Source organism: Pneumocystis murina (assembly GCF_000349005.2).
Source record: "Pneumocystis murina B123 chromosome Unknown supercont1.13, whole genome shotgun sequence".
NCBI classification, from domain to species: Eukaryota; Fungi; Ascomycota; class Pneumocystomycetes; order Pneumocystales; family Pneumocystaceae; genus Pneumocystis; species Pneumocystis murina.
In genome coordinates, this window is record NW_017802371.1 from 226,115 (window position 1) to 242,910 (window position 16,796).

The 16,796-nt window shown below is 24.6% G+C and overlaps 4 protein-coding genes across 4 annotated transcripts; all 4 read right to left on the bottom strand.

Annotated features, from left to right (window-relative positions):
- Nucleotides 1–28: 28 nt before the first annotated feature.
- Nucleotides 29–4,860, bottom strand: PNEG_02355 (pentafunctional AROM polypeptide; the record flags this gene model as incomplete). Its single annotated transcript, XM_007876168.1, has 2 exons — nt 29–4,227; nt 4,273–4,860. 2 exons carry the CDS (start codon nt 4,858–4,860, stop codon nt 61–63), a joined length of 4,755 nt encoding a protein of 1,584 aa, XP_007874359.1. The 3' UTR covers nt 29–60.
- A 911-nt stretch (nt 4,861–5,771) lies between these two features.
- On the bottom strand, nt 5,772–6,738 carry PNEG_02356 (hypothetical protein; the record flags this gene model as incomplete). The annotated part of the gene is made up of 3 exons (XM_007876169.1): nt 5,772–6,233; nt 6,276–6,643; nt 6,693–6,738. The coding sequence occupies 3 exons, from the start codon at nt 6,736–6,738 to the stop codon at nt 5,772–5,774; spliced, it is 876 nt and encodes a 291-aa protein (XP_007874360.1).
- A 211-nt stretch (nt 6,739–6,949) lies between these two features.
- On the bottom strand, nt 6,950–9,458 carry PNEG_02357 (hypothetical protein; the record flags this gene model as incomplete). The annotated part of the gene is made up of 8 exons (XM_007876170.1): nt 6,950–7,362; nt 7,406–7,621; nt 7,666–8,016; nt 8,069–8,849; nt 8,893–9,032; nt 9,074–9,240; nt 9,282–9,326; nt 9,376–9,458. The coding sequence occupies 8 exons, from the start codon at nt 9,456–9,458 to the stop codon at nt 6,950–6,952; spliced, it is 2,196 nt and encodes a 731-aa protein (XP_007874361.1).
- Nucleotides 9,459–9,689: 231 nt separating this feature from the next.
- Nucleotides 9,690–16,490, bottom strand: PNEG_02358 (hypothetical protein; the record flags this gene model as incomplete). The annotated part of the gene is made up of 18 exons (XM_007876171.1): nt 16,169–16,490; nt 16,033–16,123; nt 15,942–15,990; nt 15,834–15,896; nt 15,636–15,791; nt 14,871–15,590; nt 13,794–14,825; nt 13,398–13,751; nt 12,102–13,358; nt 11,828–12,059; nt 11,480–11,784; nt 10,983–11,437; nt 10,816–10,937; nt 10,644–10,772; nt 10,426–10,600; nt 10,254–10,380; nt 10,000–10,210; nt 9,690–9,952 (listed from the first exon to the last, which is right to left on the bottom strand). Exons 1-18 carry the CDS (start codon nt 16,413–16,415, stop codon nt 9,690–9,692), a joined length of 5,988 nt encoding a protein of 1,995 aa, XP_007874362.1. The 5' UTR covers nt 16,416–16,490.
- Between the last annotated feature and the right edge of the window lie 306 nt (nt 16,491–16,796).

The following is a 16,796-nucleotide window of genomic DNA, read 5'->3' on the forward strand; positions in this document are numbered from 1 at the left end:
TTAATGTTTTCGAAAAAATTGTGGATTTTGTTTTGAATTATTATTTGTCTAAAATAATGGTTATTTGTTTGGTCCTAATATGGCATATTTTACTTGATTATAAGGGATATATGTTTCGGTCCATAATAAAAATTGTTCTGAACCTTGTTCTAGCAAAATTTCTAAACCATGTATAGTTTTCCAATTGTATGCTTCTGCAATACTAATAAGTTCTGTTGTATCTGATCCGTATGCCATATCTAAAAATATACCTTCTGATGATTTTCTTTTTAAATTAAAAAGATTTTTTGCTATTTCTAGAACAGAAGGATCTATTGGGTTATCTGCTGGTATTGTAGAGATCCCTATTCGAATATCAAAATTTATATTATTTAATTCATGATATTCTGTTATAGGAATTATGCGATCTGTGTTAAAAAAATAATGTAATTTATTTAGTTTATCTTTGGATCGATTTATAACATAAATTGGAGATATTCCAAGAGAAAGCAATGCATATATAGCTGCTCTACTTGCTCCTCCTGCTCCAATTATAAAACCTGAGAAACTTTCGAAGGATTTTTCGGATTTGTTAAAATTGTTTATTACTTTTATTATTCCTTGCCAATCTGTATTTTCACCTTTAAGAATATATTGACCATTATTATATATTTTTGTTATAGTATTGACAGATCCAATTAATGCTGCATGATCTGATATTTCATCTAATAAAATTGATATGTTTGTTTTTAGTGGAATAGTAACAGAAGCTCCTCCAAAATCTTCTAAATGTAATATTTCTTTAAGTTCACTAATGGAATCTGTTTCAAATAATTGATATTTATATGGAAGACCTAAAATTTCAAAACCTAAATTATGAATATTAGGTGATTGAGAATACTTAATAGGTTTTCCAAAAAGAAAATATTTTTTTTCTGGAAGAAGACCCATTATATGAAGTGCAGTGTTAATTTCTTTAATTGATAGTTGTCCAGGTGCTATTTTGGATGGTAGCAATGGATGAGTAACAGGCGTCATAAATGTATTCATTAATCTAGATAACTGGCCTTTTATGCCTGTGTTTATTATTATTGAAGGTATTTTTTTATTAATAATTTTGTTTTTAAATTCTTCTAATAAGAAATTATCTTCAATTGATGATGAAGTTCCTACTAATTTTATAATCTGGCCATAGTGTTGAGCTTCTTTGTATTTTTGTATCCATTCAAAATCATCGCAGGATATTGGTCTCTTAATATTATGAAAAGAAACAATTATCTTTACATATGGCCAAGAGTTATTTATGGTTTTAAATAATTCAGATGCTATGTCTAACTCTATATCAAGAAATTCAAATCCCAATTTTGCACCATGTAATATATATTCTTTTGCTAATTTTTTTTCAGAAGAAGGAAAAGATCCTCCATGATTCGTTGTACGCAACGTATAAATCAGAGGAAGATTAGTTTTTTGACGAAGTAGCGATATTTTCTCTGCTATATATTCTAAACTTGGATATTTGCCAATTTCCTCAGGTTTTTGAAATAAATCAATTCTTAATTCAATTGCATTGCATCCAGTTGTTATAATATCGAGTAAAGAAAAAATGTTTTCAAGGTCAGAAAATGCTAAAGATAAAAAATAGCTTCTTTTTTTTTTCAAAATTAGAGAGAAGATGTCATTTTTCCCTGTAATCGTTCTTAAAAAATTATTAAAAGAGGACTTAAGATTTAACGGTATATCCCTTTTTTTAAATTTTGTAGAATCTATTGAAATCATGTGAAACTGATGAGAACTACATAAATTATACCATCTTTTTCGTTTTTCCCATACGTGCATTATATCATCTTGATAAGCAGGGCGTGTTTTGTCAGTATTTAAATATTTAGTAATATCTTGAATATTACGATGAATGTGTATAACAATTCCATTAGCTTTTATATAAGATATTAAGAGATTTCTAGCTTCTTCAGTCTCAATAATGCCACCTCCACAAGATACAATATAGTTTTCTTTTTTTTCTGTTAAAAGAGTTTTGAGAAAATGTAGTTCTTTTCTTCTAAAAGCATCCCAGTTATATTTTTGAATGAATTCCAAGATTGTTGTTTTAATATCTTCCTCAATAATTGAGTCTAAGTCAATAAATTTCCGCCCAAGAAAGTCAGCTGCAAGTTGTCCTAAAGTTGTTTTTCCAACTCCCCTCATTCCAATAAGAAAAATAGTGCATTTTGATGGATGATGTAAAATAGATGAATTGATTTCGGGGTTTAAATCGAATTCAATTCCTTTCATTTGAACTTTGAAAGCTGAATTTAAAATATCCCACCAATAAGGCCAGGTTTTATTGACACAAGCTTTATCTAAAATAGTAGTTGGTTTTTGGGAGATGCATGCTAAAACACTAAAACTCATTGCAATTCTGTGATCATTATAGCAATTTATTCCTTCTACTGGATATGAAAGATTGGAAATATTTTGTGCTTTTACATATATTCCATCAGGAAGTTCACCTGCTTCTATTCCAAATTTTTTAAGCTCACAAATCATAGCATCGATTCTATTACATTCTTTAATTCTTTGATTAGAAATTCCGGTGATTTTCGTAATATATGGTTTTGATTCTTCATAAGCAACAGAGGCTAAAACTGCTGCAGTTAAAAAAGTATCAGTCATTAATTCCATATTTATAGTCCCCAATGATTTGAGTTTTCCTTTTGGAGGACCCTTTATATATGTAGTTGTAGGCGATTGGACCACTTCACATCCCATAGGTTTTAAAATATATTCTGCAAATTTAGAATCTCCTTGCAATGAAATACTACCAACATTAGATATAGTACAGCTTCCACCTGTTATTGCAGCAATTGCTAAAGGATAAGTAGCTGAACTTGCATCGCCTTCAATTATATATTCAGAGGGACAGGTGTAGCATCCTTTTGGAATATAATATGTATTTTCTTTTGAATGAGATCTGGTTATGTTAATGCCAAATGATGACATCATAGAAATAGTCATGTCTATATAGGGTTGAGATATTGGTTTTCCTTCAATTAATGAAAGAGTTACTTGTGTTTTTGCATATGGTGAACACATTAAAATTGATGATACATATTGGGATGAAATAGTAGCGGAAAGACTAATATGTCCTCCACAAAATCCTAATTTCCTTGGTTTAATTAATAATGGTAAGCAATTTTCTGACTCAAGATATTCTATACAACATCCATTATTTCTAAGAGCATCTACTAAAGGGCCAATAGGTCTCTGTTTCATACGATGACTTCCTGTTAATATTAAATGATTTTTATTTGAATCAGGTGGTACTAGTGCACAAATACTAGTTAAAAACCTAGCTGTTGTTCCTGAATTTCCCAGATATAATTCCATTTGGGGGTTTTCAAGGTATCCTGATTTTCCTTTAACGACTAATACATCTCCATCTTGTCCCCATTTGAATTCTGCTGCATTTAGTTTTTCTAAAGCAGAAAGCATGTAATATGTATCATCCGAATGTAAAAAATTTTTTAAATAACAAATTCCGTTAGAAAGTGAAGCTAAAATTAATGCTCTATTAGATATCGACTTAGATCCGGGAAGAGTAATTGTTGTGTGTTTTTGAAATGCATTTAGTGGAATACCATATAAAAGGATATTTTGTGATAAAATAGTTCTAATATCATTGTCAGATACTAAAGATGCTTTTTTTTCATATGTTTTTCCTATTGCTGAAAGAAGGACTATTTTTTTATTACTACTATCATTTTTTTTGTCTATAGTCATAATTTCGAGAATATCTTCTATTAAATGTTTTTTTCCCAAAGTTACTTCTTTAAATCGTCTATCTTTAAGAGATGTAGGCAAACCCCATGTATTTAAACATTTAATGAGTCGTGATACCACATTAGGATTTAGTATACCTAAATACCTAGAAAGTTCTGCTTCTTTGACCATCCCGATAGAAATAGATTCTCCATGAAGAATATGGGGAGCTAGGATTGTTTCTATTGCATGTCCTATAGAATGGCCAAAATTCAAAAGAGTTCTAAGATCTTTTTCTTTTTCATCAATAGAAACAATATGAGCTTTGATTTTTATCGAAGATATAATATATCTTTTAAGATCTTTTATAATTTCATTAAGTTTTGAATGTTTATTAGATGTTAATGACATTGATCTCACTTTTTTTGCAATTTTTTCTGAAATGTTTTCCAGAGTTGCAAATTCTGATTCATCCCATATAATAATAGTCTGGATAGAATTAAATTATATAGAAATTCATCTGATTTTTATAACCTTAATTAGTTCTGCTATACCATTTATAAATTCTTTTTCTGTAAGTGTTTCAAGAAATGTAAAATCAATAAAAATTCTTTCCGGTTGCCAAATAGTACCAATTAGATTTTTTCCATAAGGTGTATTTATAGAATTTTTCCCTCCAATAGATGAATCTACCATAGCTAAAAGAGTTGTAGGAATTTGAATAAAACGAACTCCCCTCATAAATGTTGCAGAGACATAGCCTACGAGATCGCCTATAACGCCACCCCCTATAGCTATTATAACAGTATCTCTTGTGCATTTTTCTGATAAAAGCCAATCTTCTATAAGTGCTTTTGTTTTTCTTGATTTTGATTTTTCTCCAGGAGGAATTGTAAAAAATAAAAGACGAGAATTAATAGATTTTTGTTTTGCCATAGAAATGAAATATGTTTTGAAATTAGGAATATATAAGGTTTCAATATTTGAATCCGTAATGATTACATATGTTGGAGAAAATATATATGTAAATAGTTCATTAATTATATGTGGCCATAAGTGAAGTCCAATATGGATAGAATCTTTTCCCAAAATATTAAGTTTGATAATTTCTTCATCCTTCATTGAGAAGGTAGTTTAATATGAATAATTTATGTATTTTTTCGATTCTTGAATGAGAAAGTTTTTTATGCTTAATTTTATAATATGCAGTCTTATAAGTTTAAATATAACTTATATAATAAATGATTGGAAAAATCATATATATTATTAATATTTACTATTTCTATTTTTAGTAATTTTTTTTTTTGTAAAACCATATTTTGATTAATACTTCTGCTTGAATTAACTTCAGCCAAATGTGTCTATAAACAATTTATATTTATGATAATTTTCTATATTTGTTAAAATGTATTTTTATTTGTATTTGAAAATAAATTTATTACAAACCTTAATTTTAAAGTTTATATTTTATGTATAAAAAACTCAAGTTAAAATTATAAAATACTTAAATTTAATTATTTTATAAAATTTTTATTAATTAAAAATCTGTTAAATATCTAAATATTATAATATTTAAATTAAAAAATATGAATATTATTTTCTTATTAGACTTTTTATAGCATTTTGTTCCTAAAAATGAATAATATTTGGTAGCATTGATTTTATTTTCATACATGTGTATTAATTATGTATTTTATAAAATAATAATTTAGTTGTTTATAGAATATATTTATAATATACTGTATCATAATTTTTGATCTGTATATTTATAAATAATTCTTTTTATGTAATAATAGTAAATTGTTTTTTATATAAGGCAATGTATTTTAGTTTTTTTTTTTTTTTAATTGAGATTTTTGGATTGATTTTCTTTGAATTCGATAATTTTTTAATTTATAATTTTTATGTTATGAATTTAAAGAATATTTTAATATCATAATTTAAAATAATTTTGAAAAAATATGATTTACACTAAAGAAACAACATCTAATATATAATTATTTAATGTCTTTTTAATTGACAGTAATGTTTTATTAAAGTTCTGATTTAATTTTATGAGTTTTTTTTTGAATAGTTTCTTGCATAGAAATAACAATTAATGCAAATCCTGCAATGATAAATATCGCAACTTTTATAATATTAAGATTTTGTTGTAATAAGAAAAACTTACACATTCCATATCTAGTAGCATCCCATTTACTTCTTTCTAATATTGCTCGAATTTCTCCAAGAATAATTGTGAATTTATTATTTAATTCTTGGATTTTTATCTCGATATCTTTTTCTTCTACTTTATTTGAGTTTTTTCTCTCATTAACATCTATGGCCACATCATTTTTTAGAGCCATTAAATCTTCTTTAAGTGTCTGCTCTAATGTTTCCAATTGTTTCCTTAAGTTTGATGTTTCTGCACGTAAAACAGTTGTTTCATTTTTCCTCATAGATTGAATTTCTGTTTTAAGCTCTGATTGGGATGTATGGAATAAATGAGTTTCCTAATTTATATTTTAATATGAGTTTTTTTTAAGATTTCTTACATTTTCAAGATTTGAACGAGAAATAAACTTTGTTTTTGCCGCTTCTAAATTATTAATTAATGCGTGAATAGATTTCATAATAGCAACAGCTTGACTATGAGTGAAACCTGTTGTTTCTAGCGTAGAAACTAAATTATAGGTGTCGAATTGATGTATACTAAATTTAGAGCTGTTTTTAAGTTTTGTTAATAGTATTTTTGATGTTGGAATGTGAGAATGTATAAGTATTGCATCTTTCTTTGGTTCTTCTGTATTTTTTCTTCTTTGCAAATATAGATGAAAATGTGAGTTAAAATAGCTCTGTATAATGGCTTTATGCTGGGGTTTATATTTCCTTGCCAATGGATAAAGAAACCATAATCGATAATCTAGTAAAATAAGTGACCTATAAAGGAATATTGATTATTTTTATTTTACTTTGAGTAATTTTGAATTTTAAATTATAGTTAGTTAATTTTAACATTTTATTAAAAATTAGATAAAAAGTTATTTTAAATTATTAAATAAAATATTCAAAATTATAACTCTATAAATATACGAGAATATTTATACTAATTATGAATAGTAAGAAAATCAAACCATATTTTTGTTTTTTCTATATATTTAATGATTAATTTATTTATTATATCGTGATTTTCACTAACGTTTCTCGTATTATACTAAAAGGATTAATTTTATAAATATGACATTAAAATAGTTACGTTTATAATATAATCTATTTTTTCTAATTTATTTTTATAAGGAACGTTTCCAAATAATGCAAGTAGGTATTTCATATCAAAGTATAGTTGTAGTTGACCTGTAATAGTTATATGAATAAGTTGAAAATTTTCAACATTGCAATATAAGTAGTTATTCTCATCTTTGGATTCTTCGTTTTCTTTGTAATCTTCATTTTCATTTAATGATTTAGGATTAAATGCATTTTTTAGAATAGAATAGATTATGTCAATAAAACAATAATGTATAATTAGCATAGCGTCGTAGTCAAAAATATCAATTCCAATATTCGTCATATACCAACCAAGATCTTGAATAATAGTAATTAGTTGAGAACTAGGATGATTTGGGAGAGATATTTGGTTATCTAGTTACATAAGATATTTGCAAATTCTTAAAAACCGACTAACTTTCCCATAAAATGTTTAATTTTTTGGCTGAAATCAATTTGTTTATTTCTGTTTTTAGTTTCCTTTTTATATTTTCATGCAGAAAAATATATAACGATAATGTTTTATAGAGTTTCTTTAAGTGATAATTGCAGAAGAAATTAAGATCAATGCCAAGAGGATATGAAAATTTAACCAGTTTAATAATTCTTATAAAATAACATATGATATTGATATCTTTGGAGAATTATATGTAATTTTTAATAAATTTATCTTTTTACCTGTATTGGATATATTATTATCTGAATTTAATCTTAAAAAAACAGATATGGTTTTTCCTATGTTTTTGGACAACTTATTATATATACATTTTATTAGTTTTAAGTGAAAATTTGAAACATTGTTTTCTTTGTAAGTATCTGATTTTAAATTTTCTAATATAATATTAATTGGTTTCTGTCTTTTTGAGATTATTGATGAATCTTTTTCAAGTTTTTCTTGAATTTTGTTGAGTTTATTTTTGAAATTTTCTATAAAAATAGTTGGTTTATCAATTCGAGAGTTTATTGTTAATTTAATATCACCATTCCAAATTTCGCTATTGTTTTTAAATAAAGATGATTTAAATGATTCTATAGATAATAAAATTAAAAATGAAGTATAAATAAATATTTAAATATTAACCGTTTTGTATTTTTATATTTTTAAGTTCGTTATTTACGTGTTCTTCTAGTTCTAAAACGATATTTATCGAGAATTTAAGTATAGAACTTATACGTTTGTTAAATATAATTTCTGTACTTTGCCAAAGTTTTGATATAAATGTATTTAGTTTGGTATTTTTCTCATTAAAACTAATTATTGTCTGTTCAAAAAATAGTAGAATATTATTCCATTGTTCTACTAGTGATTTCATAGTTTTGATTTCGTTTAAATAATAAGATCCATTATGCTGAACAATTTTTAAAATCTCATTTTCCCATTCTATGTATATATTATTCGAGTTATCTTGAGTCAACTTATCTGACTCAAATGATGATTCTTCTAATTTATAATGTTGCAAAATATGCATACTTTCATTATAGATGTGATAATATTTGGATACTAAAAGACTATCTATTTCTAGTCTTGTTTTTATATAGTTTTTAAATTCTTTTGGGAATATGCATTGACCAATTATTGCAGTATAAAGAATTTTTTTCAATAAAAAATAGAAATTGTTCGGATCCATATTGACCTTATAAGAAATATCAGAAATGTCTTTTAATCTAATTTCCCAAAACATTTTCTCAATATCCAATGATGTTCTTCCTAATATTATATTAAGGGAAAAAAGATCAGATAGAATTATATATGTATTTTTTTCTGGAATAATATTGCAGATTTTCTTTTTAATCATTTTTGCTAAAAACTCTTTTGATTCCATAATTGGAATGCTATTTAAAAGATTATATTTCTTTTTCATCTAAAAATTTAAGTAAAGAATTGGTATTGTTGTAAAATAGTACTTTTAACTCGTCATTTAAAGCATTAATTTTATACAAAAGTGTTGCAGCCAACAAGTACTCTGAATTTGATGCTAGTTTCCTTATTAATTGAGGAAGACATAGTAATAGCTTCGTAGTATAAACATATATTAGCTTATCGTCTAAAATTTATTAAATTATAATCATGTACATGTATGAATACCATAAATAGGAATTTTAAATTTTATGTTTAAGCCTATTGAAGATTTGAATAACTTTTCTGTTCCAAAAGAACCTTTAATCTTTATAAATTGCTCATTAATAGTTTTTAAATCCTCTTCAATCTTAATAATTGAATCAGCGATACTCATTATATTAAAATAATTATTTCTAAAATATTAAGAGATTAAAAGGTGAATTTTTAAAATTACTTTATAAGTAAAAAAATTTCTTGGTTCTTTTTATTAATGTAATTTCTTAAACAAATAAGAGAATATTTTTGAAAAAAAAGTGAATATTTTATACCCAAATTTTTCCTCAAGCTCTTTATATTTTGTTATTGAAGTATTCGAGAAAATGTCATTATAATCTGGCAATTCCGGATCCATTTTGTGTTTAAGCAATCAAGGCTTGCTTTTTATAGAATTATTCTATATTTTAATAAGCTATTTAGTTTTCGATTAACACCTGGGTTATAAATTTTTTTAACGTATATATACACAAATATATATATATATATATATTATATGAATAGTAAATATGTTTCGAATTCATATGTTAAAATTTAAATCAATAAATATCTTTTCAGAATAGTTTTTTGTGATATAATTTTGTAAGTTTTAATTTATATTAATTTTTTTAAAAATTTTTGATTCAGTCTCAAGACTTATAGGCATAGAGGAATAAGTATATTTAAATAAATTCTTTAGCATATCTGAATCCTTTTTTGGAATTTTTTTTAGAATCTGATGAAAGTTTTTACCAAAACATGCCATTAAAGATAATAGCTTAAAAGAAATTTCTTTTTTATGGCTTGATTTTAATTGTTCGTTAGATGCAAAACGAATTAATATTGGCATAATTGTCACCATAGCTATATATTCTAAAAATAATAAGATATGTGTTTATTACAATAGAATTTTAACATACGTTGATTATTTCCCGATATATTTTTAATAAGATCGATTATAATATTGCAAGCGTTTGTTCCTATATCAAATATAGCTGATTTTTTGAAATCTAGATAAGCCTTTTTAATAATATTAAAAGAAGCAAATAGTATAGATTGGAGAATGTAGCGTTTTATACAAGAAAAAGATGTTAAAAGTGACTTCATACAATGTATAAGTATTTTCGCTTCCTATCATTATTTAGTAAAAATTCTATGAAATTTATCTATTTACATCGTTTGTAGGTGATTTCGTAAATAAACTATGATATTTTTGGAATGATTTACTTTTTGGGGGAAGTATTTGTCCGGTAATTGTCATAATCACTGTAGCCAAAGGTAAACCATATTCCCATGCTTTTCTTTTGAAAATTAGTGACATATATACATTTATATATATGACTCACGGTAAATCTTGAATTATTCTTGTTATTTGATCCAAAATATTTTCTATCAAGTTTTGTGAGATTTGATAGCTTTTTTGATCAATTTTAGATGTAGTTAATATATCTTCACAAAGAATTTTAACTAGTGGAAGAATTTTAGGAATTAAATGATAAGAATTTTCATTGAAATATAATTCTGTTTTATTAGTATATTTTCAAGTATGGTTTAATTTTTATACTTAATATTATAAAAAAAGTGCAATCATAAAAATCATATTGAATTATAAGTGGGAATCTTTTTATAATTTTTATATATGATTCTAAAGAATATATTATCAAATTTGACATATGTTCATGAGCCTTTAAGTCTGCATTTATCAATAATCGTATAAATAGTAGTGATAATTTTACCGTTTATAGTAGTGTTAGTATGTTGAAAATAGAATATAAGTGGTAATATTATGATCTCTGAGAGCTCGTGTAGTTTATTTGGATAATTTGGCATATTTTCTTGTTGGTCCGAATAATTTTTGCTAATATTAAGTTAACGTATATTAAAATTTTATGAATATTAGTACTTATTTTTAAAATGTTTTTGGTTTTTTACTGGATAATTATTTACTAAACTTGTTGCAATTCGTATTATTAAAATTTGAATAATTGGATGTTCTGTTAATAATAATCTTTTAAGGAGGGTTACCAGTTCTGAAAAAGTGGTATCAGAATATATAATTTCATTATGTAGAGATATATTTAATATTTTTTCTAAAGCAGAAAGTATATAAAGCTTTTGTTTGTCTGTATTTATGACTTTTTTGTTTGGAATAGAGTGTAGTAATGCCTCAAAACATATTCCAAAAAGTAAGAAAAATAATGTGGAAGTTTTTTTTTTATGGTTAGTTCTTTTGTCTAATTTCATGCTGTCTGAATTATTTGATTCATACCAAGTTATTGATTCAAAAATAATGTTTTTATTTGATTCTAGAAGAATTGAAATAGCATAAACCATATTTATCCAAAATTTATTACAAATCTTTTTTTGTTAGTGGAATTTTACTAATATTTAATGGAATACCTCAAACAATTCATTATTATTTATATTAGAAAATATTTTGTTGAAATTTATTGATTGTGATGTTAAATGAGATAAATTATTAGACAATTCATATGTTCCGAAACAGAATTTGGTATAATCTCTTAAGGATGTAATCCATAAAGGAATGAGAAGTGATAGATTTGGTTTGATTATAAAACTTAAACATGTTTTATGCTCACTAGCAATTTGGAGTTCTGCCCAGACTGAAACAATAGATAATTTAAGCAAAATTTGTGAATTATCAGAACATTTTAGATCACCGATTGAAATAGTATCTTCTGAATCTATAAATATTTAGAAAATAAATAAAAATAAAAATATAATAACTATTTATATTTAAAAGGGCTGATGAAAGCAATTTTATAATTCTTCCTGTCTTCGGAATTTCCTTTAATATTTCACTTGTTAAGAAATATGAACAAATATGCATTGCAAATACTGCAATCTCTGGAATTGAATCGCTTGAAAATGATGGAATAATGGCAGAAACAAGCTGTGCTTCGTATTGTTCAAGTAAAGACAATGTGGGAAAATCTGGATCTTTAAAAGGAGAAAATATCTAAATAAGATAAGAAAATTGTTTTAATTCATTTTTAATAACCTTTATAATTTTTTGTATAATTTTTAGGCCTTCAAAACGAATATCGTAATTTTTACCAGTAGATGCCATAAATCCTATTTTGATTAAGTTTGAAATATTAGAAGACATAGATGAAATTTTTTGAGATATTTGTGAATTTGAATATTTTTTAAAGTAAAATTCCATAGACAATAAGTTATTGATACACTGAAGCATTAATTTTTGTGTTTGCCATCGCAATCTCTTTAATTTTTCTTGAATATTATCGGAATTATAGCTTTCGTCTATTTTAAATATACAAGATTCCTCATTTTTTAAACTTCTACTAATATTTTTATTGACTTTTTGTATAATTTTATTAGATGATTTTTTTTCAAATGTTTTTAAACAAAGATGAATCCAATAATTTTGTAGAGAATCTGATGTATGATATAACCATATTTCAATGATATTTTTTAGTTCTTCAATTTCTGGATTTGAATCATATGCTAGCCATATATATGCATCTAGATTACTTTCTCCCCATTTAAAAACGCTTAATGTATCATGCTGCATAAGTTGGTAAAGTGATTTAACTGATGCTCTAGCTAAATTTTTATTTTTCGACATTATATTTGTTTGAAGAAGTTTTACGAATAAATATGGGTTTAATAAATCAGATGAAAATAGTAAAATATGCTGTGCGCAATATATAGCTTCAGCTAATACCTCTTCATTATTTTCTAAAAGAAGGCCTCTTATTAATACAGATACTAGTTTTTTTGCTTCAGTATTCTTTTGAAGATCTGGACCAAATATATTTACAATTGCATTTAAACATCTTGTTAAATTGCATAATATTGGAAATCTTAATGACAGATTAGATATAGTTATTGAGGTGTTGCTAGTATTATAGTCCATTCTGTTATATATTTTTGAAATAACATTTAATATATTCAAACAATATGAAGACATATCAGGTCCAAAAGATTGAATGCCTATAGCTATACTCTCAAGGGCCCAAAAACAGACTTCGGAATTTTGGTCTATACTTAAAGATTGCAAAACATCTAGTATTTTACTAATGTATGAACTAGGAACCATTTTCTTATAATGATTTAATATTCTACCTAAACAAAGAGCGCTACTAGAACGAGAATCTGAATTGTCCAGTTCAATAATCTCCCTCATGTAAAATTTTATAGAAGGTAGAAGTTGTTTCTTTTGTAAACATGTTAATCTTCCAATAGTTTCACATGAAATTCTCCGAATAGCAGGATTTTGTGAGTTTGTACCATGCTATACAGTTAAAAAAAATAAATGATTTTTCTTAGTTACCTTAGCTATTTGTTCCATCAGATCTATTGCTCTTGTATTTTTTAAGTTATTTATTTGATTTACATTATTTTCAATAAAACGAAGGATTCCAAGAACTGCTAGATTTGAATTACAAATTACTGCAATTTTTTGTTGAAAAGGTTTAATATTAGATGATAATGTGATAAATGTAATTAATTGCTCAAGAATGCTTTCTTTAATTTTATTTGATTGATTTAAAAAAATAATCCCGAATAATAGGATTGATAAGTCAATGATTTCTATATAAATAGACAGTTGATTCCATGGAATTTCATCAAAAGATGATAAAATATCATAAAGTTGTAATGAATTGTTTTTTTGCAAATTAAAGTTCTAAAAATGTAAATAAGAAAGTTTACTTAAAAGAAAAATTACCAAATTATTTCCAATATTGATAAGAGCATAATCTTTTGGAACATATATATAATTTTGAAGCACAATATTATTAATTTCATAGATTTCTTGATAATTTGAAAAATCCTGTAAATGAATAAAGCTTGATATCCCATCAATATTTTGATTAGAATGTAAATGATAATAGGATTGATAATTTAATGTGTTTTTAACTATAGTAACATATGGACTAGCAAATTTAGTGATTAGACGAGATATGAGCTCATTTTGTGTACTATCTTCTGGATTTTTCCATATAATAAGTAGATAGCATTGTAATATCCTTTTATGAATCATGTTTTCTAGCATTTCTTGAGATAATTGAACATAATCATCTAAAAATATACTATTTTTTTGTCTTTTTGAAAGAAGAATAAGGAGTGTATTTGTTTCGTTTAACATAAAACTTGTTTTCTTTAACACGTTTGTTGTTAATAATTCCTTATTATGCAATAAAAAGGAAAATATAGATCCTAATGCATATTCTCGAGTATACAATAGAAATAAAGTTTCTAATTGATTTGCTTCTGGAGGAAGATTATTTATTGAGGGGTTTAGAAGTGTGTCTTTCCATAATAAAAATAATTCAGATAGATGGCTTCTAACAAAAGATGATCCAAGTTTCATTAATGAACTAATCAGTGTCCATGCTATTTGTACATGTATTAATATAGTATGAATTGCATTATTTCTTGTTAATTTTAAAATAGAACATGATATTAAAAATATCTCTGAGAAAATATCGGATGAAATATATAAAGGATTTTGTTTTCCAATACTAATTAATCTCGAAAGAGCCAGAGCATATCCCCTTATACGTAATTTTGAAAGATAATCGATATTATTAATATCTGTAGATATGAATTTTTTGATGTGTTTTAAGCAAAAAATCATTAAATATGTTATATCATTGGGAATAGTAATTGCGAAACATTTAATACACCAGCTTGTATATTTCTGAATTGTTAGACTTGTGCAGTTTAGTATGAATAAGAGATTATCTCTTAATGATTCCTTTTTTAAAAATTATAATTTTTTATTATACATTTTTACACTTACACGAATAGTATTAATAATATTGCTGAGGGTTAGAATAAATTTTGATATTTCACATAATATACCCGTTAGGACAAGCTTCTTTGCTTGAGTAAAGCCTAATTCATCAAGCCATATGCTTAGATATTCTTCGTTTAGTATTTTCAATGCTCTAAATTGCGAATCTTCATCCAATTTTTTTCTTATAATACTTAAAAAACGACAAATGATATTTCTAGTTGTTGAAATTTTTTCTTTATCTTTTATATTATTAATTACAGAGGCAATGTCGGAAATATGGTTTTTGATAATAAATTTATAATGACTTATAATCCATTCTTTTTCATAATGCTCTAAAAACTCTGAGTATATACTTATAATAAATTCTTCTATATGAGAATTTGTTATATGTTTAGCGTAAATATCTGATATATATTTTAAATAAAATATATATTTCTTTTTTGAGTTTGAATTAAAATATATGTACTTTTTGGGTGATGTTGGTAATATTTCATTTTCTGGACTGCCATTTGATTGCATTTCTCTATTTTCTTCTAATGAAAAATTAGAATTCTTTGTATCTAATTTTGAGTTCGTTATTAGCATTATAGCTAGAACTTTTGCTGCTTGATCATGAATAGAAAGAACATGATTATTAATGAATTTAGTAGTCATATTTTTGACAGTATCAATATCTGTATAACCTGAAATTGGCACACAAATCTTAAGAAGTTCTTTAAAGCACTAGTATATATTTAAATAGATTTTTTATTTTATAAAAAATATTACCATCAATGCTTTTAATTTTATTATATCAGTTTTGTCTGATAGACCTAACTTTATAAATTTGAATATTTTTTTAGTTTTGTTTTCATCTATTATACATTTACAAGAATTTAGAGCTACTGATAATGTTTCGAAACAAGATTCGCGAAGTTCAATTATCTTTAATAAATTAGAAGAAAATAATATATGTAATAAAATCACATTATTTGAAATTTTAAATATTTTGAATGTTGCATCTATAGTGTCATTTAGATGAATTGATAGCTGATATTATTTAATACTGTTTATATAAAATGAAATAATAAATACCTTATTCTTAGAAGCTATGTAGATATGTTTAAGAATAATTAACGATGTCCTTAATAATCAGATAATTAAATAAAAAAAAAAGGTGAAAAACCACTTAATATGTAAATCAAAATCTTCTATTTTTGGTAATAAAATATTTTCAAGTAAAATATTGAAAGCGCTGAATATTGAAATAGAATTACCTATTAATAGTTAAAGGTATTCTATAATAATATTTTAAGATTTACTTCTGGAAAAAAGTATTTGGAAACAACGACCTAATTGATTACGTATTATTCTTGAAGGTACTAGGATTTCTGGCTTTATTATTTGAAAAAGTATTTGAAGTATTTCTGTTTGTTTTATATTTAATTGTTCTAATTCGAAATTTTCCAATTCTTCTGATATTTCCAGTAGAATATTAAAAAGGATGAATTCCTTTTCTTCCTTACTTATACATTCCAATTTTGTTAAGTCAATTTGAAAAATAGTCATTTATAACTTAAAATTATTTGAAATATTGTAAAAAATAATATTAAAAATGTATGAGTTATATATATTTTGTTAATTTTTTTTCAATTTTTGTTATTATAAGCGACATGGTTATAAAAAAATGTGAATATAATAAATTTATTAAATTGTTAAGAATTAATATAAATAATATATATAGCCATGTTTCTGTGGATTTTTAAGTATGTCGTACTATATTCTTGAGTTTTTTCTTAAAATATATTTATAGTTTAGTTTATTAGATAATTTTGATTAGGAGAGTATTTAAAATAACTAGTTAATTTTCTTGTTTTTATGAAATATTACTAGAAACAGTGATTTAGAAGATAGACTTATATACTTCTTTATTGTAATAGATTTTGATAA